Source organism: Halictus rubicundus, chromosome 6 (assembly GCF_050948215.1).
Source record: "Halictus rubicundus isolate RS-2024b chromosome 6, iyHalRubi1_principal, whole genome shotgun sequence".
Taxonomy (NCBI): domain Eukaryota; kingdom Metazoa; phylum Arthropoda; class Insecta; order Hymenoptera; family Halictidae; genus Halictus; species Halictus rubicundus.
Genome location: NC_135154.1, coordinates 19807689 through 19831224, shown reverse-complemented (window position 1 = coordinate 19831224; position 23536 = coordinate 19807689). Strand labels below are relative to the sequence as shown.

General features: G+C 40.1%; 2 protein-coding genes across 5 annotated transcripts; both read left to right on the top strand.

Annotated features, from left to right (window-relative positions):
- The first annotated feature begins 875 nt into the window (after positions 1 to 875).
- Positions 876 to 2569, top strand: LOC143354992 (uncharacterized). 2 transcript variants are annotated; one of them, XM_076789425.1, is made up of 4 exons: positions 876 to 1273; positions 1521 to 1754; positions 1864 to 1984; positions 2429 to 2569. In XM_076789425.1, the coding sequence occupies exons 1-4, from the start codon at positions 1121 to 1123 to the stop codon at positions 2443 to 2445; spliced, it is 525 nt and encodes a 174-aa protein (XP_076645540.1). In that variant the 5' UTR covers positions 876 to 1120; the 3' UTR covers positions 2446 to 2569. The 2 variants fall into 2 exon arrangements, with proteins under 2 accessions (XP_076645540.1, XP_076645541.1); XM_076789426.1 differs by lacking the exon at positions 2429 to 2569 and having other exon boundaries at positions 878 to 1273; positions 1864 to 2385.
- Positions 2570 to 4239: 1670 nt separating this feature from the next.
- Lanb1 (laminin subunit beta-1) lies at positions 4240 to 19825 on the top strand. 3 transcript variants are annotated; one of them, XM_076789187.1, is made up of 12 exons: positions 4240 to 4482; positions 6129 to 6259; positions 7485 to 7529; positions 7961 to 8047; positions 8930 to 9155; positions 9512 to 9808; positions 10600 to 12079; positions 12464 to 12659; positions 13057 to 13503; positions 13776 to 14283; positions 14478 to 15561; positions 16083 to 19825. In XM_076789187.1, the coding sequence occupies exons 2-12, from the start codon at positions 6193 to 6195 to the stop codon at positions 17052 to 17054; spliced, it is 5409 nt and encodes a 1802-aa protein (XP_076645302.1). In that variant the 5' UTR covers positions 4240 to 4482; positions 6129 to 6192; the 3' UTR covers positions 17055 to 19825. The 3 variants fall into 3 exon arrangements, with proteins under 3 accessions (XP_076645302.1, XP_076645304.1, XP_076645303.1); XM_076789188.1 differs by lacking the exon at positions 4240 to 4482 and adding an exon at positions 4635 to 4853; XM_076789189.1 differs by lacking the exon at positions 7961 to 8047.
- Positions 19826 to 23536: the final 3711 nt, after the last annotated feature.

Below are 23536 nucleotides of genomic sequence, written 5' to 3'. Positions count from 1 at the left end.
TGTATGTGTTTTGTGGATATTCGTTTAAATTCCACCCTTTTGCAATCTCTCATCTATCAAATCGATGGGAAGTTATTAATAATTCACTTGTTGGCAATGATTTATAAATATTTGCATTCTGAGAGTATAAAATGGACCTTCAACAACACTCCTATATCTTTTTCGATCTAAGTTGTTTCTAATCAAACAGTTATTAATAATTATTGGAACCTCTGTCCTGAAATAACGAATAGTTCTGATAAATAATTAATTTTCTCGTTTCAGAGAATTAATCTGTGGACTTCAGCAATTTAAGAATATAGAATAAAGCTTTGGCTATATATCTATACTTACGACAGTTTTGTGCAACTTTGATCTCTAATTAATTAGTTATCTAACATGTTAATCTAACCTGTTAGTAGTTGATAAAGTAGAGATTTAAGTTTCTCGGAATGTTGTTTGTGCTGCCATCTTTCTGCTCACTATCAAATCATATACCTCGCTTGTGCGAACAGCTTCAGTACTTTGTCGTAGATGCCAATACAGGTTACATCTAATATGCTTGAAAGTTAAATAATACTTGTAAGAAACTAAAGAAATTATCCTTAATTTGTCTTAGTAGCTTCGAGAAGTAATAACAAAGCATGTAGCTATTAAAAATATCATAAAATGTTTATTTGGGAGAATTTAAGAATTCTAAAAAAGAATTTTAAGAAATTCTTGATTATCAGATAAAATTTTATTGAATTTTAATAAATAAATATTGTTAATTTTTCTAAACGTCGACTGTAAAATAGCATTGATTTTGTCTGAGTTTACGAGATACAAGAGACCAAATCGCATATATACAAGGAAGTACAATATATGTTTATATTCTCTAATGTGGAATACGTATTGCACGATTTAAAATAAACTTCCTTTCCCATTTTTCTTATGTTATTTATTAATTTGGCCAACGTTACTTTTGTATCGTCAATTTTACAACTTTCAGTATTGCACTAAAGTCTCGAAGCAGAGTGTACATATATGTACTGTACAGTAGTTGAGAATAACCACCTGTGGAGATAAGATTTCAAACAAATAGTTCGCTGGAAAAACTGAGTAATAAAGACAGAGAGGAAGATACAATAAGATAATAACAATGCGTAATATCGAGATAAAAGCGAAAATCAGTGATCCAGAGAACGTAATTAATTTAACTAAACAAATTACAGACTCTGACTGCAAAATCATAAAGCAGCATGACACGTATTTTAAAGTAACAGGAGGCCGGTTAAAATTGCGAGAGTTCGAAGTAAGTTAATATTTATTTTTCAACACACACTACTTTTTATTTTACTCATAATTATGCATACTACTTTTATTTTATTTATAATTGTATATACTACCTTTATTTTATTTACAATAATATGTACTGCTTCTATTTCATTTATGAATATAGAACACTGTAAACAGAAATGATGATTGTATATTGATTGAGTTTATGTATACTCTATTCAGTATAAAAGTTAAATATACTGAAGAAAATATATGTGTTATAGGATGGATCGGGTGAATTATTGTTCTACAGAAGATCTAATACGCTGGGCCCAAAGTTATGCGACTACATGAAAACAAGTTTAGATTTTGAGACCTGCACTCAAATTAGAAATACTTTAACCGAGTCAAATGGTTGTTTAGGCATTGTAAAAAAGACTAGAAAATTGTATATGGTTGGTCAGACCCGTGTGCACATTGACGAAGTCGAAGGCTTAGGAAGTTTTATGGAGTTGGAGGTACAAAGTAGCAGAATAATTTTAGCTGCTGTTCTTCTAAACTAAATCATGGACGTTAATTTATATTAATGGATTGCTAGACAATATTGTATTCTTGTGAATGTTTCAGGTTGTGTTGACCGATGATCAGGATAACGAGGCAGGAGAAAAAATTGCTGAGGATTTAATGACCAAATTGGACATACAGAAAGAAGATCTAATTGCAAATTCTTACATTGACCTGTTGCTCAGCAAGTAAATTTTGTAATTGCTGAAATATATATTTTCTATACTTGTATCCATAGTATCACTTTCCGCGATGGACTGGCATTGAGATTTCAGAAGTTTTACTTGTGAAATGTAAACTTTCACAACGAATAGAGAATTAGTTTTTGTATTGTAGCTATATTTTAATATCTTTTATGGAAAATTACTTTAAATATAAAATTCAGAATTATGTTACTATTCGAATGATCTAGAAAAATCTACTAAATTGATTTTCAAGAGTATGAAATGACCTTAAATAGATTTGAAAATTGTAGTAAAATCTGCTAAATGCCATTTTAAATTTTCTGATTGTATTTTTTCTATTTAATTTGAAGTCTAGGAAAACATTTTATATAATGTTGTTAAATAAAATTATTAGAATTAATCATTTTATCCGAAACTGATCTATTATGTTCTTTTTTTATCAGGAGTAAACGCGCTTTAATTAACCAATTAAATAAAAGGTTTGATATGTTGAAATTTAAGAGAGAAGAAGAAGGAAGGAAGATGCGAGAATGAAAAGGCAATGGTATTCTATTATCATAACCGGGATACGTTATAGTGATAACGCTGCCCACGCTTCTCTTCCTTCCTTTTCGTTGATCATATTCGCTAGTTACATTTCGCGTGTGCGAGATTTAATTTAACGCTGTCCACCATCCTTAAGGGCAGCGAACTGTAACTCCTTCGTTGCGAATTTTTGCGCATTTATTGCAAAAATGGTTGAGGGAGATATAAAACAGTATATAAAGATATTAAAAGAATTTATGAGTATTGTATTCATTTTACATTGTATTTATTTAAGAACAATTTTCAACTAATTCGAATTCTTAAGGGATGAAATATAAATTCTAATTTTATAAATTATGCTGTCTCTTGCAATCGATGCAGAACAATTTTATGTTGGTTATTAAAACATTGGGTATTGATTACTTTATGTGTACAACATTTAATTTATTTCCGAAGTGATCGTCTGGTGCAGCAACTGCAGACAGACGTTCCTGCATTTGACAGAAAATTTCCGAAATATTCCACGTCAATTGCCACCATAGAAAGGACCTTCGATTATGGTTTACGACCGAGGTAACCATGGTCAGTCTGAAAGGCGTGACATGCCTGCTGTAAACCATTCCGAAGGGAAACGTATACAAGTGTGCTGCACGTGTGACGAACGACCAGCTGGTTGTTTCAATGGACATTGTGCAGCTACAGCTTTCGAATATTCTGTGAGAAACTGTACATACAACAATATCTGAACATTTCTCAATCACCATTTTAAACATTTAATGTTCTTTCTCCTAATATAATTCTGCTTTCGTATCATGATTCAACTAGCCGTGAATCACCAATTTCAATCTACGAATTAGAACAATTGCTCTAACAAAAATTCTTCAATTCTTCGCTAATTCTTTCCTTTTTTCGCTCCTAATTTTTCAGACAAAATCATGGGATCTAAAATTTGTCAATGAAACATATTGTAACAATATTTTACGTCTGATCAGATATTTAAACAGCTACTGCTTGCCAATACTATTAATCTCTAAATAAAATGGAAGAAAACGACTAGATTTTTAATTTGATTAGTGTAATAAAGATTTCTCATAAGACGAGCAATCATGCTTTAAAATATAAGAAGCACGAGAATTAAAAAGCAAAGATCACTTTTCAAACGGTTACAGTCGCAGTTTAATGATCTTTCCAGCTTCCACCAGCCTGACCAGTGTATAAATTATACGATTACGAATGCTGATAACAATTAAACATTACAAAAAAAAAAAAAAAAAAAAGAAAAAGAAAAAAGAAAACAGAAAACAAAAATTCTTAGCCATTCTCAAGCTAGCAATAAGAAAACAAGACGGCAAGATCAACTTTCCGAAGTGTAACAAGTCCATATTTTATGGGACTGCGAAAGCTATGGACGTGAGGAATTTAACTAGCACTTATACATACTATAAAGAAATCCCTAGTCCTACTCTTAGCAAGACCGACATAAAAGTTGGAAATCCCAAGATATCGGGTCATCTAGCCAAGTGGTAAACGTAAACGGGAAAGCGGAGCGCAAGAATCGCAAGAATGAAACTGCGGATCGTCCGAAAATCTTTTCATAGCGTTCGCCCCCGCATCGTTCATTCGATTCCCCTTCTCCATGGTTCTGGTTGCCGGTACCTCTCCCCGTCGGCCCTCGGTCTGTATCAGCAGCCTGGTTCTCTCTAGAGAAGAAAGGAGCCTCATTCTACGTACGGCACTGGCCGTTTGCGGAGGTTCTCCTTACAGAGAGAAACTGTGCAAGGGACGCGTCACCAGGCGTCCGACGGCGTCGCTCTTGTTCAGTCTTGATCTCTTTCTCGTCCGATCTCGGTGATCGACAGTGCCCGTGGACCGTTCGATCAATCGGTTCTTTCTACCTGTGTTGGGATCCTCTTAGCAGTTGCGTCGCGAAAAATCTTCAATCTACCTTCGGGAGATACGTACACTGGGTTAGGTAAGGGACTATGATCTCGTCGCTTGCTCTCGAGACATTGCTATGCTCGTTTTGCATGATAGTGTCGGCTGCACGTCGTCGGGTGCACGGTGCATTTCGAGCGGATGCAGCCGGCGAAAAGTGCAACGGCGCGGCGCAACGTGCGAACGCGCTCTGATCGATCTTCAGGCTTGTCATTACTTTGACAACATACCGTGCGATTTCTGCGGTTAGGTTCGACGCGATCAATGTGATTTTTACTCGTTTAGAAGAATTTTTCATGAATAAACAAGCTGGATTATTTTCCGGATGGTTTTGGAATGGAGCAGCGTGGTTGGGGTCTGTCTCAGAGAGTCTGCAGATTTGGAGATGTTCTTGTGAAATATCAAATCGTAAAATAAATTGTATTCTTGCTTCTATTTATTTTTGTTTCAATTATTGTGTTCAGCGAAGTGTTCAGGGGAAGATTTATCTGTGGTGGTTTTTGTTATTTTTAGCCACTGTTATGAATGTGGAAACATTTATTTAGATTCAATCGCACGTTCAAAATAGATGTAGATCATTTATTGTAAATAATTGTTCAAGCGGTGGTTCGGGGGATAGCATTAAACGGAGCAGAAAACAACATTTTCAATACGGCTATAAAATTGATTTGTAACAAGAACACTTCTCTCCTTTGCAAATGCACTTAGCCATGTAATGCAATTAATAATTTTTATGTGAACCCTCGGAAAGTGAAATCTAGCAACACGTAAATTTATCAGCTTTTTAAACGTATTTTATCTAGACCTATTGACGATTTTATTTGATTCGTTCAAACAATGTCCAAATTAGATTAATTATCAGAAATCCACTGGCTAAATTTCGTTGAAATTGACTGGGTCAATATGGACCCCGGTACCGTCATCCGATCAGTGCTTTTCAAGTTGGCTGGCTGAACGTTTTTATGTTTTATGTAGAACAGTACTATTGACAACTAGATCGATAAACAGCAAGCGATAAACATTCGATAACAGTTAGGTGCGGCACGTTGTCGAGTATAAGAATAGAGAAGCAAACGATGCACGAAATATTATTATTTCCAGAAGTTGTTCTTAAACTTACAAGTCTGGTAAAATGCAATAGCTATAGATTCGATCATTTAAATAAAAATTAACTACGGCCACGGTTTTCTTTTTCGAGAGGTAATAAATAATGAGATAATAGGAAGCTTTTAAAGACTGAACCCTACCTTTCTTTGAAATGATTGCAAAATAGGGATCATTCAGTAGGGTCAATAAACCGGACAATGGCAACGGCTGCCTTTGTGACTCATTCACTTTGTGAAACAATAGTAAATCGTAGATCTTGAATTTATTTGTGGCAATTCATCGGCGTTAACGCAATTTAGCCGTTTACCTCGAGTCGTCTTAGGATTAGTTTGACGATTCATAAAGCACCGATGAGAATACGAATATTGGAACGAACGTATACTACTACTATTCATAAGATTAGAGCTTCTGTTTAAAATTGCGGTTGCATTTTTTTTTCAACTACGACCAGTACAAATTTTATTCTCTTTAGAAGTAGAAGATCATTTCACATTTTTCTTTGCTGAGAATTTTAACTAATAAATTTCAGAGGACTTGGACAATATATCTAACAAAATGGTATGTTTTCGCTTTCAGATGGAACATCACGTCCATGGCTGAGCTTCCGTCCGACAATTGAAACCGAGGGGAGGAGAATAAAATGGCTCAAATATTTTCTTGCGAGACGGTTCTCGCGGTACTTCTATTTTTATTAACTGTTGCATCCAGTAAGTGTATTGTTCTAATTTTATATCATCCGGTTTTCACGCGGTCTTCTAGTTATCTCTAATGTTACATCACTTGACCGTCTAGGACATTAATGTCTCAGACAAAAATTCAGTAGAACCGTTGAATATATGAGAACGATTAAAAAGATTTTTTAAAAGCACATAATGTACTCCGAAAAATTTAATGTAAGACGATGCTGCCATTTTGACAGAGTTTTTTTTTCAAAAATTCGCAACGCTTTTAAGTGTGCAAACATCAAGTACCTTCGAATTGGATGCTGCGAGAGGAAAGGAATTTCGTTGAAAGCGAACTAGCTAAGGCTCATCTATCGACGATCTCAACGTGCTTTCCATTCATTCCTCTTACGAGAAGACACTTTATCCATTACGATTAGATAGCGATTCGACCCCTCGACCTGCCTTTCTTCGGAACTCCTCGAGTTTATTTCGGTCTTCAAAATCTAAGCTCCTTAGAAACTTAAAACGCGAACACCGAGAAACCACGAAAAAACACTCCGTCATGAACCATAATATTTCTACGAAATTTTCGGAGCAAATTTCCAATTTGATCGAACAACTTTTCTACTCAAGTCAATCAAATTGTTCAATCTCCTCGATCTCTGAAGTTTCTTCGTCGTCGAAGTAATTAATATTTCAAACCTGTTGTCGAATTTTTTTCTCATTTCGCATGTGTATGGGATTTTTGTGAAATTTTCAGTTTTAGTAATTTCTGTCCAGTTTAGGGGTTTCCATTCATTTTAACGATTAGACCCAGAGACGTCACATCATAAACATCCGGTTGTTCTCGCGATAGTCTCTACCGGTAGAAGAACCGTGCTTGATAACTACACATTCTAGATTCGTTTAAAATTTTCATGAAACACAGTTTCCTAATTTTAAAAAAAAATGTTCAAATACTCTTGCCCGGAAACTGCTGGTTCTCGATCAATTTTATCTTTTCAACGAAAGGAGGGGACACATTCGAAAATATTTCTGAACGAATCAATTAAAATCCCGACTAAAATCCACCATAGAAAATTCGAAAAATCATTTCTGATACATCATACTCGTTCACAACGCACAGCTATTTCACACGGCTAGAATTCTGGACGACAATGAAATTCTTACAGTTCAATGAACATTTTAAACGCCTCTTTCGTCTCACTGGAAAAGTTTAACACATTTTCGCCAGGCCTCGGATAAGTGAACAGAATTTTATTTTTAGATACTGCGGAACCGCAACATGGCAGGGACAGACATCCCATCAGAGGTAAGTTACCTAATTGATCAATATCAAATAGAGACACGTGCGGTTTATATGCTGAAAAAATTATTACTAAACTGCGGATTTGATGTATTTATGACAAAAACGAGCAAGTGCAATTTAAAACGGTGGACACCTTAAAGAAATTCAAAAATTCTTTATGTTTCTACTATTCTTAACTTATTAAGATTTTCAAACAGGGAACGAATCTTCTATGTATACGGATACTGTTTCTTGGAATTGATGCAGACCATTTTTATTTCGCATAACGATCCGCAGTCTAATCATTACCTCCGACTTATTTGAGTTTACATTTTCCGTCGAACTAGCAGGTCCCATGGGCATATCTCTTTGAATCCCATGCCATTAGAATACGTAAGCCTATATATGTAGGTATGCGTGAGTAAGCATTCGAGATAAAAACGGGGGTGTTGTAGGATCAGTCCAGAGAGGAGATATGTCACCCATGGAGGTGACAGCAGAGCGCCATAATTGGCCAAGGCTGACCGTTCCTAGCCCAAGAGGTAGCATTCTCGTCGGTTCAATAAAAAATATCAATAAAAAAACCTGATAACGAGCATGACGATGTTACACGATATTAAAAAATTAATCCACCCTTTTCTTCTTCCGCTACGTGTGTTAACAATATTGCTCGAAAAGAAAAAATCGGTAGCTAAAATGTTTATTCCTCAGGAATGTTCGTCAAAGAACGCGTCTATTCTGTTTAACACTTGGACGGCGCGGCGGACGGCTCTATCGTAACTATATAGTTGACAATGCTTAGGACCGTTTACAGCTTTAATTATTAACTTTTTCGAATACATCGTTAAGGCTATTTCTTGTAGACACGCTAGTTTTTCCGTTATTCTCAACGTAACAGCTATTCATGTAGTTGAACACTATACCTACCACGACCGGTTTCATATATTTTATTCTAGAATTATTCAAATTATACAAATCCCCGTGGAGAATGGGAGAACACATTTTTCTATTCAAACAAGTAAATATTATAGTAAAAATCGTGCAAAATCTTGTGATTTTTCCAAGGCAACGCATGCCAGTTACTTTTACCGATCCGGTAGGTTTAGTGTTAATTGCCAGAAAATGAGTGGTGTAAATGACTATTATAATAGTTTGGATCAAGACAGACCCAGGCACCGCCGTCGGAGGGTTAATTGATTTAATGTGGTTGAGGTGGTGTCGATCGTGGTTTCTGAGAACTAACAACAGTCTCTGGACTGGTTTCGTTGACTGTTACACCAGTGTAAATAACAAAGATTCACCGCCGTAGCTGGTACTAGTAACAATACCGGAGCTGGCTGGAGGGAAAGGAGATAATCAACCGTGGCTAACTCGATCGTTACACCTAAGAACAGTTCTCTTAAATCGTTTCTCACGTTCCCTAGGTCCGAACATGAAGAGAAAGCATCCTTGCGAGCAGAGCTCTTGTTATCCAGCCACTGGGAATTTGTTAATCGGTCGGAAAAATCGATTAACGGCTTCGTCGACTTGCGGACTGAAGGAACCGGAAAGATACTGCATTGTGACGCATCTGAAGGACCGGAAGAAGTGCTTTTTCTGCGATGCGTCGCACCCGAAACAACAGCATAATATCGGGAACATCGTCAGCGGGTGAGCAATCATTCTTAAAAATATAATCATTCGATAAAAATCGCTGATTTTGATTGGTTTATACGAGGTAGCTGATTTCATATAATAATTGTAGTAAGACACAATTTCGGAAGATCTATTTGTTCTTTTCAATTTATTAAAACGATTAAAGAAAGAAAGTTTTCTATGTCTCATAAGTTTAAAAGGAACATACAAAGATTGACGAACGGTTAAACCAACAAGAAACAATTTTTCCAAGAAGGAAAAATTGATTCGTCTGTTTATGTTCCCAGGGAAACATAAACGCAAAGGTCATTGCACAATACACCAAAAAATGCATGTTTACTACGTTGATTGAACTTGAATAAAAATTTCAGGACATGGTGGCAATCAGAAAATGGCGTGGAGGACGTATCGATCCGTTTCGATCCCGAGTCGGAATTCCACATTACTCACATCATCATCAGCTTCCAAACATTCCGGCCAGCTGCGATGCTGATCGAGAGATCATACGACTTCGGCAAGACCTGGAATGTTTATCGATACTTCGCGCACAATTGCGAGCAATATTTCCCCGGTGTTTCAACGGAACCACCTCAGAGACTGACAGACGTTATCTGCGAGACGAGATACTCTGCCGTGGCGCCGTCAACCATGGGAGATGTTATCTTCAGGTATGTAAACTCTGATAAACACTGGTCAGCAGGCGTCAGTGCATAACCCAGGACCTGATCATCGACACCGTCATACTAATAACTGAGCTGTTCTTTGCTGACCTACTCTATGCTGGAGAACTGTCTGTCTTCGTATGTGTAGGGTTTTATGGGATCGTTGTACAGACGAGATCTCAATCTTGAAGTCTGTAGCAATTTAAGTTAAGGAAAATGCAGCTTGATAGCTAGCGTAAACGTACAGATAGAAAACAAAAAGAAAAACGAAAAAAAAAAAAATCGATTAAGTGGAATAGAAAGGTAAGATCTTTTTTACCCACGAAGTTATGGCAGTTTCAGTGGTGAGGTCATCTTGAGAGTGTTGGCTCTACATATGTAGAGTCATCTGGGCTCGTCTTTAGCCATTTCTTTTTCGAAACAAATGAAGTTAACAAAGAATTTCGAACGTGGTATTTGCTGTGCATGTTTCAGGGAACATTTGTGTACTTTTATTTTTCTTGTTTTTCCGAAATGGCCGAATTCTCTTCGTGTCTATCCTCATCGTAGTCCTCGCAAAAGAAGATTCTTGAACCTCTTAAGAACGGCGCGCTCGTCCGCAATTCTGTCTGCCGGGAACAGCGCGCCTGGCCGCAGATGGCACAAAAGCCGCTATAGTGGCGTTACCGTTCAAACCGATGCTTTCCAGGGAAGCCACTATAGTAGCGTACCATGCTTAAGAGGTTAATTATCTCGCAGGACCCCTCTAAAGTCCTCTGTCTATCTACCAGACGTAACTTTCCTCTTCATTTTTCCAGGGTGCTGCCCCAGAATTTGGAGATCGACAATCCCTACTCGAAAGAGGTGCAGAACCTGCTGAAGATAACGAATCTGCGTATCAACATGACAAGATTGCACACATTAGGAGACGATCTTCTAGACGATCGTCGCGAGATTCGCGAGAAGTATTACTACGCGATCCAGAATATGGTGATCCGAGGATCATGTTCCTGTTACGGGCACGCTTCGAAATGCGTCCCTCTACCTGGAGTCCCCCATGAAGACGGCATGGTGCACGGCAGATGCGAATGTACGCACAACACGACAGGTCTGAATTGCGAAAAATGTCAGGACTTTTATAATGATCTACCTTGGAAGCCAGCGGTGGGAAAATGGACGAACGCCTGCAGGCCCTGCAACTGCAACAATCACACAAACTCCTGCCACTTTGACGAGGCGGTCTACGAGCGATCTGGCAGAGTATCTGGCGGAGTCTGCGACAGCTGTCAGCACAATACCACTGGCCAAAATTGCGAGCAGTGCAAGCCTTTCTTCTACCACGATCCCAGCAAAGACATCTCCCACCCTGAGGCCTGCGTCCCCTGCGATTGTGACCTGGGAGGGACCTTGGACGACGGCATCTGCGACTCCTTCACCGATGCCCTAACCGGTGAAGAGCCAGGTCGCTGTCATTGTAAAAGCAACGTCGAAGGACGCCGCTGCGATCGCTGTAAAAATGGCTTCTGGGACTACGACCCTGAGAACCCTGAAGGCTGCAAGGCCTGTACTTGCAACACCCTCGGTACAGTTGACAATCGAGGATGCAACACGAACACTGGCGAATGCACCTGCAAGAGATTCGTCACCGCTCGGGACTGCAACCAGTGTCTACCAGAGTTTTGGGGACTCTCCGAAGATCCTGATGGCTGCAAGCCTTGCGATTGCGATCCAGGAGGCTCCTACGAGAACTCCTGCGATGTTGTGACAGGTCAATGTCGCTGCAGACCTCACATAAGCGGAAGAACTTGCAATCAGCCCGAACAGAACTATTATACCGGGTCCTTGGACTTCTTGATCTACGAAGGAGAGCTGTCGAGAGTCACCGACAATTGCCAGGTGGTCATCAGGGAGCCCTATCGCGATCGCAGGAACAGTACATGGACTGGAACCGGGTTCATGAAGGCTCTGGAAGGGTCTATGCTGAATTTCACTGTAGACGATGTCAGGAAGACCTTGTGGTACGAGGTGATCGTTAGGTACGAGCCTGTGCAGCCTGGACCCTGGGAGGATGTGCAGATTATTATTGAGAGGGATGGTCCCGTGGATCCTAATGGGCTCTGCAGGGATTGGAGACCTGAGAATGATCAACTGTGGGTACAGCTGCCTGTTAGGTCCAGGAGCGTTGTTGCTCAGCCTGCTATTTGTCTCGAGGCTGGCAAACGGTATAATATTATGATGCAGTTTAGGAAGTTTAATAATCACCTGGACACGCCCTCTGCGTCCATTTTGGTTGACTCGGTGAGTGGAAAGGCGGAGTTTCCGGTTTTGAAACGGTAGCTTGAAAACTTTGAGTGCCACGTCTATCAGCAATGGGAGACGGAATTATTTGCCAAGATTTGAAAATGAATTTTTGCGCTAGGCTATTGCGTGGGGCGGTTAAGATCTGCAAAATCTGAGAAGGATGAAAGAGAGTAGATTTGTTCTTTAACTTTTCGTTTTTGATTTTATTGAATAAATTATTCTAATCTTATGAAGTGTTTGAGACTCGTGGGTGGACACTCAAAGTGTTAATCGAACTTGTCTTATTTCTAGAAGGTTCATTTTTAGGGTAGGGAAACGTTTTTACGAATTTTTTATCTGGCTTGGAAATAGGTTTTTCTCGAATGTTTGTCGTTTTTCTAGATTGTACTGAGGCCGATGATAGAGGCCATTCCTTTCTTCAGCATGCCAGGTATCGGAGAACTTCGTCGCCAGGAATACGAACGCTATCGCTGCAGCGATTACTTTAATGACATCAATACTATGTGGCCCAACGTTCCTGATCTTTGTAAGAAGTACCAGAAAAGCATCGGGTACTACGCTTACGACGGAGCTCATTGTAAGTGGTTTCGAAGTTGAAGTGGTCCAACCTTCAAGATCCATTTCTTCAACACATTATCTACCGGTGATTATTTCCTAATGTTTGAAAGTTTATGTTCCATGGTTAACGATTTTTTAATAGCTCTTTCAATAGAGCAATAACTATTTCAATGATGAACCTACACCCCCATCCCCACTAACGTAATCTAATCATTTCTCTTAGGATTCTAATATATAAAATATGATTTTTAAGCTTCTTTATGGTACAGCACAATTATTGAAAATCCTATTAATAATCTTTCGGTAGATAAAGTGTTGATGCAGAACATTCAAATAATCAAATAATCGAATAATCAAACTCCATAATCAACTTCCAATGGATAGAATGCTTAATAACCAGCAACAATTGATTGCAGCTTGCGAGTGCAACCCAACAGGATCCCACAGTCTCCTCTGCGAGAACTATGGCGGCACGTGTCCTTGCAAGCCTAACGTAGTCGGAAGAAGATGCGAGCGTTGTGCACCAGGAATGTACGGTTTTGGTCCCGAGGGTTGCATCCCTTGCGATTGCGACAGCGTCGGTGCATTGGACAATTTCTGCGACGTAGAGACCGGTCGCTGTAAATGTCGTCCAAACACTTATGGCAGGACCTGCGGTCAATGCGAGCCTGGTTTCTGGAATTTCCCGCATTGTCAACGATGTGAGTGCAACGGTCATGCTGAGAGCTGCGACTCCAAGACTGGAGCTTGCATCAATTGCCGAAACTTTACCACTGGACACAACTGCGACCGATGTGTCGAGACTTACTATGGAGATCCCAGGATTGGCGTGGATATCCCGTGCAGGGCTTGTCCTTGTCCAGGTGAGAACATCTTGACGTCTTCTCAAAGGTGGGATATCGAGGACATCTTTCAAAGATTGCGATTAGAATAGATTCTAGAATTAGGGAATAGGATATAACTTCTGACATGTCTGGGACTAGGGTATCGACTAAAATTCGGAAGTAGGGGGGTGTCACCCCCCCCCACCTAAAAAATTTTTGAAAAATTGTGATCAGGGTCACCCAAAAATTTGAAGACTAGGCCATCTCGCGAAATTTGTGACTAGGGTCTCAACTTTTGCTTCACCTTCCAGGAACCCAAGACTCCGGCCACTCCTACGCCGACAGCTGTTCCCTAGACTCAGTGAGCCACGACGTAATCTGCGAGTGTTTCGAGGGCTACACCGGTCCTCGCTGCGAGAACTGCGCCGAGAACTACTTCGGCAACCCTGAAGTCCCCGGTGGAATCTGCGAGCCCTGCAACTGTAACAACAACACGGATCTACGAGCACCTGGAAACTGCGATCCTCACACCGGTCGCTGTCTCCAGTGTCTACACAACACGGACGGTGCTAACTGTCAGATCTGCAAAGCGGGATTCTACGGGAACGCGTTGAAACAGGACTGTCAAGAATGCGAATGCAATCCTCTGGGAACTGATAGCGAAGCTGGAACTTGCAACCATCGAAGCGGCCAGTGTCCTTGCTTGCCTCACGTGATTGGACAATTGTGTGACTCCTGCGAGGAGAACCATTGGAGGATCGCCAGTGGGAAAGGATGCGACGCTTGCGAGTGCGACGCTGTTGGAAGCGTTTCTGATAGGTAATCGTCTTTCAGTCATCTTGATTGTCAGTTGTTTCAATTTTTAAATGTTTCAACTTGCCGTTCATCGCGACTTTCAGCCTCTAACTTTAGATTAAAAAGAAGCGCCTTTTTAAAAGTGTCCGAATATTATTACGAGTGACTGTGGATCTAGATCAACAAACTCGTCGGTTCATTTTCCACCATGTTTCCAGGTGCAATCCGTACGACGGCACTTGCGAGTGCAAACCAGGCTTCGGCGGAAGGCAGTGCAACGAGTGTCAGACAAACCATTGGGGCAACCCTAACGTCGAGTGCTATCCTTGCGACTGCGACATGACCGGCTCCTCGAGCCAGCAGTGCAACAGAGAGACCGGGATGTGCGTATGTAAAGAAGGAATCGGCGGTGAAAAATGCGACCAGTGTTATCGGGGCTACTATGGCGACGCACCCCAATGCATTCCCTGTGGAGAGTGTTTCGATAATTGGGATCTAACGTTATCCGGCCTGAAGAACAAGACGAAACTGGTGATCGAGGAGGCGTCACGGATCCAGAAGGTCGGGACAACAGGGGTGTACAGCGAGGAGTTCGACGACATGGTCAGTTCGCTGGACCAGGTGCAGAGTCTGATCAACAGCACGTCCATCAGGACCCAGGACCTAGATGAACTCAGCGATTTAGCCACCACGATGACGAAGAACGTCTCCAACTCTGCGAAGCAGCTAGAGGAGGCTAACAATCTTTTGCAGGCTGTTAATCAAAGAGTGAATTTAGGAGACACTGCGCTGAAATATCTAAAGAATAAAACGAACAACTTGCATCAAGCTGCAGCGAATCTGAAAGAGAATGCGACCAGGCTGCAAGAGGAGAACGTCCTAGGAGCTCTGAACGTCACTCAGCAAATGGCGGAGCAGTCCAGGCAAGCAGAGAAAATGGCGAACGATACTAGCAACGTTTTAGCTGACGCAGAAAGGTTCAGGAAACACACGGAGAGTCTCCTGGCCAAGAACAGAGAATTCGTCGACGAGGTCCAGGAGGCTAATAAAGAATCCTTGGCTAAAATAAACGAGAAACTGAAGACGTTCAATAGCATCATGCCTGGGTTGAATCTCCAGATGTGCGGAGGCAACGTTACCGATTGCAGCAGCGTTTGCGGAGGAGCTGGCTGTGGATTCTGTGGAGGCTCATCTTGCGATGATGGAGCCGTGACCAGGGCCAATCAGGCGCTGGATGCTGCAAATCAACAAGCTGCTAAGATCAAGACTCATAAGGACGAGGCTGAGCAGCTGCTGCGCAATGTGAGTTCAATGTTTCTTGGTGGGAACGCGTCTTTTCACACTGGCTCTACGGAGCAATAACAGTGACTAGTTTACGTTGCTTCGTAAAAATAAGGAGAACGTGTCTGTTCAAATTTTTCGCGTCTGCTCACTTTTTAGAAGTGTGCGAGAACCCGAAAGTGTTGGGTCAGGGCGGGTCGAGAATTTTATTCGGGATCGGGACGGGCTCTGCGAAAATTTCGGGATTCTAGAATTGTTCGGGTTCCCTGAGCATTCGGGATTATACTTGTGAATTCCGATATACAGTGAATTCTCGATATATGTCAACAACACGGGTCTTGCCAGCGTCGTGTATCGTCCATATCGTCGAGACCTCTCGAGCTTCGTGGTCCCTCGCGGTAGTGGGGATAATCTCGCGACATTTATCATCCAGGTCTTGTTGACGTGTATAGAGAAATCACTGTACTCAACAAAGTCTTTACCGAGCGTCTGAACAAATAAAGCTTACCGATCACTAATAAACAAATGATTGTTATCTCCAGCTGGTCCAAGTGGCTCGGGACGGGGTCGCAGCAAGGTCGAACGCGCAGGACGCCTTCAACTTCGCCTGGAAGGCTCGCAACCTGTCGGACAACGTGACGAAGGACCTCTCCGACATCAACAAGCGCATCAAGAGCACGTTGGACGAGGATCAGCCAACCCCAGCGATGGTGAGAGACCTGGCGAACGAGGTTCTAGCGAAGAATATCCAGCTGAGACCTGACGAGATCAAACAGCTGGCGGAGAAGATCAACAGCATTGTCGGTTCGTTAACTGACCCTGAAAAAATCCTAGCGGACACTAGGGACGACCTTCACCGCGCTGTGCAGCTGAAAGAGAGAGCAGACAGAGCTAAGGAGTATGCTCTGGACAATCAAACGCAAGTTAACAACGTGATAGTGCTTTTGAACGACGCGCAGAAGGCGCTGGATCTGGCGCAGGTGGCGATCGATCAGGCAGAGAGGGACGTGAAGAAGTCGGAGAAGGATCTAGAGGAGATCGCTGAAGTGACCAGAGGAGCATTGATGCAGGCGAACAGCACCACCGATACCGTGGACAATCTGGAAGCTCGTTTAGGCACGCTGCAGAAGCAGCAGGTCAGGAACAACTTTGTCATGAACCAGGACATTAGCGACCAGGTCACGAAGGTCGTCGACAAGGCGAAGGATGTTGATGCGAAAACCAAGACACTCGCGGACGACTATCGCAAGGTGGATCAGTCCCTGGATCGCAGCGTGAACAAGAGCAAGGATAACATTCAAAGGGCCAAGAAACTCCTGCAGAGGGCCACGGAGCTGACTGTCGACACTTCTACCAAGTTCAAGGATCTTGATGGCATGGAGAGCGTTTACAGGGATAACGAGAGGATGCTGTCCGAATTGATGAAAGAGGTTGACAGTCTAATCGTGGAGATGAAGAATCATCTCACCAAGATTGATAAGAAGGCGCAGCTCTATCGACAGTGCACTTCTTGAACACCGGAGAAGTTTTCTTGATGGAAGATTTGGCTTTTTTTTTATTCGAATTCTTTTAACACGTTGACCGCCATATCATTCAATTATACAGGACTTTGAATAATGAGATTGAATCTGTAGAGCTCAGTGCAGTGATGATATATATTTTCTCATCTTAGATGATCGGCCTTGATTTCGGATGAAGCACCTTGTTACGATAAGTCACGTATACAGTGATTTCTTGATATATATGTCGTCAAGACCTGGATGATAAACGTCGCGGAATTGTCCCCACTACCGCGGAGTATGCCCCGTGAGGGACCACGAAGCTCGAGAGGCCTCGGTCACTGAGAAGTGTAAATGCAACATGGCTCGGGTATGTCTCCTGGATGATACACGACGCTGACAACGCCCGTGTTGTTGACATATATCGAGAATTCACTGTAATCGAAACGATTTAGTTAACGATACCGGAAAGCTGCGGAACTCAGCACACCGATCATTTATTTGATCCTTTTAGATTTTATTAGTTCTAACAAAATTCATTTTACGTCGCTATACTATACCTACAGAAATTATTTTTTAAAGATGAACAAAGACCTGTGTCAAGAAAAATCGTTTAAAGTGACACTAACTTAGATAATGGGACCATACGTGGACAATAAATTTAGATTAGTAGATGTTTCATTGGGAATGACAAAAGACGTAATATAATTAGGAGAAATATCTTCGAAAATGTTTCTAAAAAATAGATCTATTTAACTGTAAATGGTCCCAACAAATCCCAGCAAAATTCAAGTCATTCAATTAAATTCGAACAAAAGTTAGTATTCGCAGACTACAAACTGCGTCACTCGCATGAAACCACTATGGCAGTCAACGTGGTAATACAAGGGGTTGGTCAACCCCCAAATGTGTACATTAAAGAGCGTCGGTATTGTCGGTGCTGAGCTTACCATGGCGTAATCGTATTTCGATAGAGTAGGGATGATCGAATCTAGAAAGTAGGTAATTTAAAAGATGGTAATCGAATCGGCGACTTTAGATTGGACAGGGAGCAATTGCACAGTGCCATAATTGTAACCATGGGGCCACATAATTGTTAGAGCGTATATGTAGATATTTGTAACATTTTTACACAGACCGGAGGGGGTCGTTTTTTTCTTCTTTTTTTTTTTTGGAACTCTTTGAATATTATTACGGAACTCGATATATTAAGAGGATCAGCCTTGAAGATCTGCATTTATTACAGGTTAACGAGTGTCGCGTGGAGAATTTGGAGACCATTAAACATTTTTATAGCAATAAACGTGGAATTAGAATGACGATTCACACTTTGAGAACCGCTTCGGAAGCAGCCGGGAGAGGCGGACAAGTATCATTGATCTGATGAGTCAGAAAGATGCGTGTACAAAACGAATTGATAAGAGAACGACGAATGCCTTTCCATCGAAAGCGTGGCGTGTCGTTTAACCATAGAGACGATTTTGGTAGATTGTTGTTAAATAGCCGACAAATATATTTCAGCCCAGCAATGTTCAAAATAATTCGTAAGGATTTAGAGGTAGAATTATTCAATTGATCGATCGTCATCTTAATACGCAACAGTTCTCTTTTTAAATGATAACATGTCAGGAATTGATTCGAATGATTAGAATTTTATTCGAGGGTTTTTTAAACTGGTCTAATGACTGCTTACCGATTTATTTTCATGTAAGTTAACACTGCAGAATTGTTATACTACTCAAGAGAGATGACTGAACTTAGTTGTAGCACAGAGATAAGCCATGGGTATCGATACTAATTGCGCAATAGAGTTTCAATCGATGTATATGTTGCAAACTGAGTTTTTGTACTTATTCGATATGTTTACGATTCAGTTATTTTATTACACACGGTGCAATAGTTATTACGACAGAGTTTTTATCTTCGGTAGCCTGTAAATATACCGCTATGCCTTCTCATAATGTATTCTAAGATCATTCATAATTGCAGTAATTGTACGGTTTTTTTTTTATACATTCTAGAATGTTATTCGTTGATCGAATTTTCTTTCACAGTTCACCCAAGTTTGGTACAATGTCTGCAAAATAGTGACATTTTACATTTATTCCCTTTTTGTATGCATTTTTGATCATCGTGTTTTATAGGATCGCAAACAACAAGTCTTCGTAGACCTTAGTTATGCTGAACAATGTTGCACTTAATTCCCCATTGCTCTTCAAGAATGGTTACACACTATTTTCGTGTTGCAGTTCAATTTAAGCAACTCTGTTTTACAAATAACTTTGTATTTTAGACAAATATATATATATATATATATATATATATATATATATATATATATATCAAGCGATGAAACAGTCATAAAATTATAACAAATCTTACAGTATCTGATGCAGAAACCATAGTAAATGTTCACCTAAGGAGCCTTTGAGGGCTAATAAAAACGATTCTAGAGCGTATTTTTTAATAACGTGCGAGGTCTACGAACAGCATGGACAACTATAGTTTTTAAAAACAGAGATAATAAAAATTTGTAGCAGGAGGAGCAAGGGTAATTTTAGGGACGTAAAAAAGAGAATTGTTTAACGATTATAGTAATTTAAAGATTGATATATTAGACTACAATCGAGGCATTGATATTGTCAGCGGTGACCATTGCCGAAAAATGGCGCACTACAATAACCACACCAAAAGTTTTCAATTGTATTTAACGACTAGTTATGTTTATACGTTGATAGAGAATTATATATTAGATAAATAAATAAACTGAAACAGTTAACCGGCGAGTTATTTTCGTATATCTAACTCCATTCAAACCCTGAAGAAGAGGCATCTTATCGAAATGATAAAGTTTTGATAGTAAGAATATACTGCAACGAAATATCGTGGGTTTGGGTGTGATAACAATATTTCCTTAGTACGAGGTTTATCATTGGTAAAAAGACGGAAAGAGCTGGCCGGAAATATGGGAACAGGAATGATAAAGCGTTCATAAAACTAAGAACTTCCTGCTGAAAGCTGTTTTCAAGAAGATTGTTAACGGTCTTTCATCATTTTCGTACTTTTCACAATATTTGTGCGATAAAATTGGACCGAAAACAAACAGTTCGTAAGAAAATAAACAGTTTTATTGCACTGTGTGGCGGAACGTCGTCGCTAATGACTGAACTGCGAATTTCATGCAGTTTGATCTTTCAAACTCGCCCTAAAAAAATGTTGAGAAATCCTAGGAAAGCTAAGAAAATATTTTTCCGATTCCATTTTCTTCAACTTTTAATTTGTCTTTGAAATTTGTATCAATCTTTCCTACTGCCTTGGCCAATTGTCCATTAAATGAAAAATGGATCGAGGATAATGTTAAAAATATTAAAATGTTATTAAACGTCGAAGACATTTTCCAGGTATTGACACAAGGGTTATTGAACGTCGTAGACGATTTTAGATGTTGCTACAAGGATCAAATTAGCTCTGAAAAATTTATATTCAATAATGTTGTGTATCGAGATACATTTACGGTTAAAGATCAGTGATTTCGAAACACAGATAACGTCTTTTATAGACTGTCCGGTAATTCGAGTAGCAATTTGTCAAAAGAGGGAGAAGCTGCTCCACAGTGAAGGTATATTTTGTTTCAACCGAAACAGCTTCTGTAACAGCGCACCTTTATAAAAATAGTATTTATAGTTTATTATCGTAGAGTCTGGTTTCGATCTACACGTGCTCCCCATCGTTCTACATGCCCTTGTCAATAAAGCTTGGCGTGACCTGCACGACGGCATCAACTTCCTGAACTGGCTGCTGCGATCTATGGAGCAGAGATCTCCGGCTGATAGATCTGTCACAGTATTAATCATCGTACAAAAAAGTCCATTCGTTGACGTAAAACAAAACAAACTGTGTCTGGTAACTAAACATTTCTTGAAAACATAAAAGGGTTACACAATAATCATTAAAACACACAATTTTAGATTGCCCCCTTTAATTTGCAAATATTCAAGAAATAATTAGAAGATTTTGTTACATGCGTTGTTCTAAATCATATCGTCAATCTAAATTCGTTGAATCAATTCTTAATCCATTAAATCAACTCTTAATTCACTGAATCAAGTTTTAATTCGTTAAATTCATTCGCTTCATTCATTAAATTAACTCCTTAATTCTCAATTTATGTGAATTTTTGTTATTTAAACTTTGTCTTGAGATTTCGAAGCAAACCAAGTTACGTAAAACGAATATAAATTTCTGTAAAATACTTTATGCATTTTTACTCTGTACTCTTGCAAAAATCGAAGACTATAAATTGATGGCTCCTTAACCAATTTTAAGAAGTTCTCTTACGAAACGTGTACTGGTTTCTTTTGGGATTTTTATTCGGATGAAAATTGTGCAGCTTATCTTAGAAGACGTGACACAGCAATTCTAACAAGCTATTAACAAGCTTCCGTTAGGCAACAGAAGTTGAAGATCCCTGGGATCTCAAGGGAATTCGTTTTTACTTGTTACTTCACCTCGCCCTTAAGTCGCCCTTTTGGCTTTCAGTGCCATGTACAGACGCCGTAGGACTTCGTGAATAGACAGCACTGTTGAATCGAAATGGTGTATGGGCTCATGGGTCTATGCATAATGAGTTCATTCAGGACAGCAGGCAGTGGTTGTCCAACGAGTGACTTTGGTGCAACTAGAATTTCGGAGTAGATCACGTAAAAAAGAATAAGAGAACCGACACGTGGGGATCCTGAGAAAAATTCTCGAAGATCGGCAAATGACGGAAATAAACGCCGAAGAAAAGATATCTTTATGAACTGCTGTTAACAGTACCTGTTATAATGAAGCGTTTATGGGCATCTTTTATTAATTGGACCATAACGTGAGAAACATAAAGCTCCCTCGTTATTATTTATCGTTTTTCCATGCGTAATTCAAGGTCCTTATCTTTGCCTCGGCTGACCGGTGATATTTATTGCCGACGGCCATTTTTATTCGCCGAAGATTATGGTATCTGCTGGAGAAGTTTATTAATCGATTCAACTCGCGCCCTGATTTTTCGTCTTTCCGGCCGAAATGTAACACTATCGCGGAGGAAACTGCTAATTCAACATGTGTCGTTAACTGTCTCGCCCTGATTCTTATCGATAAAATTGAAGTACCCTTAATTTACCATCGAGAGAATGTTATATGGTTAGAAGTGAATCAATCTTTTAATCCTTTTATCCTCTTATTTAATCCTTTTTATTAGCCTCTTTTTCACACGGTTCCGGTACAATTGTGTTCAAACGTTCAAATTTTCATTAGAGCACGACGACGGTTTAGTGGCAGAAGAAATGTCTGCTACTGGCATGAACCGTGTAAAATTAACTGTATACAGTAAAATTATTCTATTTTTATTTCCCATTAAAAACTTCTTCCTATAGATTTCTTTCTATAAAATTCTTTCCTAGTATAAACTTTACTCTCTATTAAATTTCCTATTGAATATGATAAGAGTGAAGCTAAATATCACATTAGTTTTCTAACAAAGTTGAAGCAATTTATCAATCTAGCGAAACAGTGAGAAATTTGGAGGAAGTATGAAAGAAGAATTCCTCCGGAAGTGCAACAAAATTTGTTGAACATTTGTGCCCCAGGTTTGTAGACACGAAAACAACGTGGACCAAACAACCGAGCTATGTAAATCGAGGATTGTTTTCGAAGGAACAACCGGCAGATAACGAGACGAATTTTTCCTCGAAAAGATGAAATACTGCCGTGACGATTAGGCGACGAGGTAAAAGGGGCCCCTGTGTGCACAGTCCGATTACGCGAACCTTTCCTCCCAGGAAATGTTCAGGCCTCTGTTCTCCTGAAAACCGTCGGAAGAATGCTCTTCTTCTCACGGTGCATTCCTCTTTTCCACGAGCAGGTTACACGAACCGGTCCGAGACGGGGTTGGTTATGCAAAACATCTCGTTGTTGAACACTTTTGGGGCTCTTGGTGGAGTTAGAAATTTCCCTGTCACTTTGTAAAGGGACGTGAATTATTTCAGCACGGATGGCGACACGAGAAGTACCGAAGAAATACGAGCGATCTGCAAGGGTTCTGCAAAATAATCTGAAATTATTGAAATTATTATTAGTATTATGGTTAGTATTTGGTATTAGGATTATAGTTTTGGACGTAAACGACCCTGGTTAGAATATTAAGAGTACGCTTCTTCTTACTCAATAGTGGTTCATTCTAATTGTTCTTTGTGGGTTGTTGACGTGTTCCAAGAATTTTAGTAAAAATTGCTGGGCTCGGAGTGTCAGGGGCAAACAGAAAGCGAAAAGGATGAAATACCTTCGTCTTCTTCTTCTTGTTCTTCTTCAAATTACAGCAGGGTCGTTCATACCTCGAGATTACGTTTAATCGCAGGGTTGGAAGCCAGGTGAAACGTATCGTAGGGATGAAAAGGGGGACGAGTGCGGGGGGTGAGTTTTGTTTGTTGGACCGCTCCTTTCGATTGTTGGGTCCTGGCTTT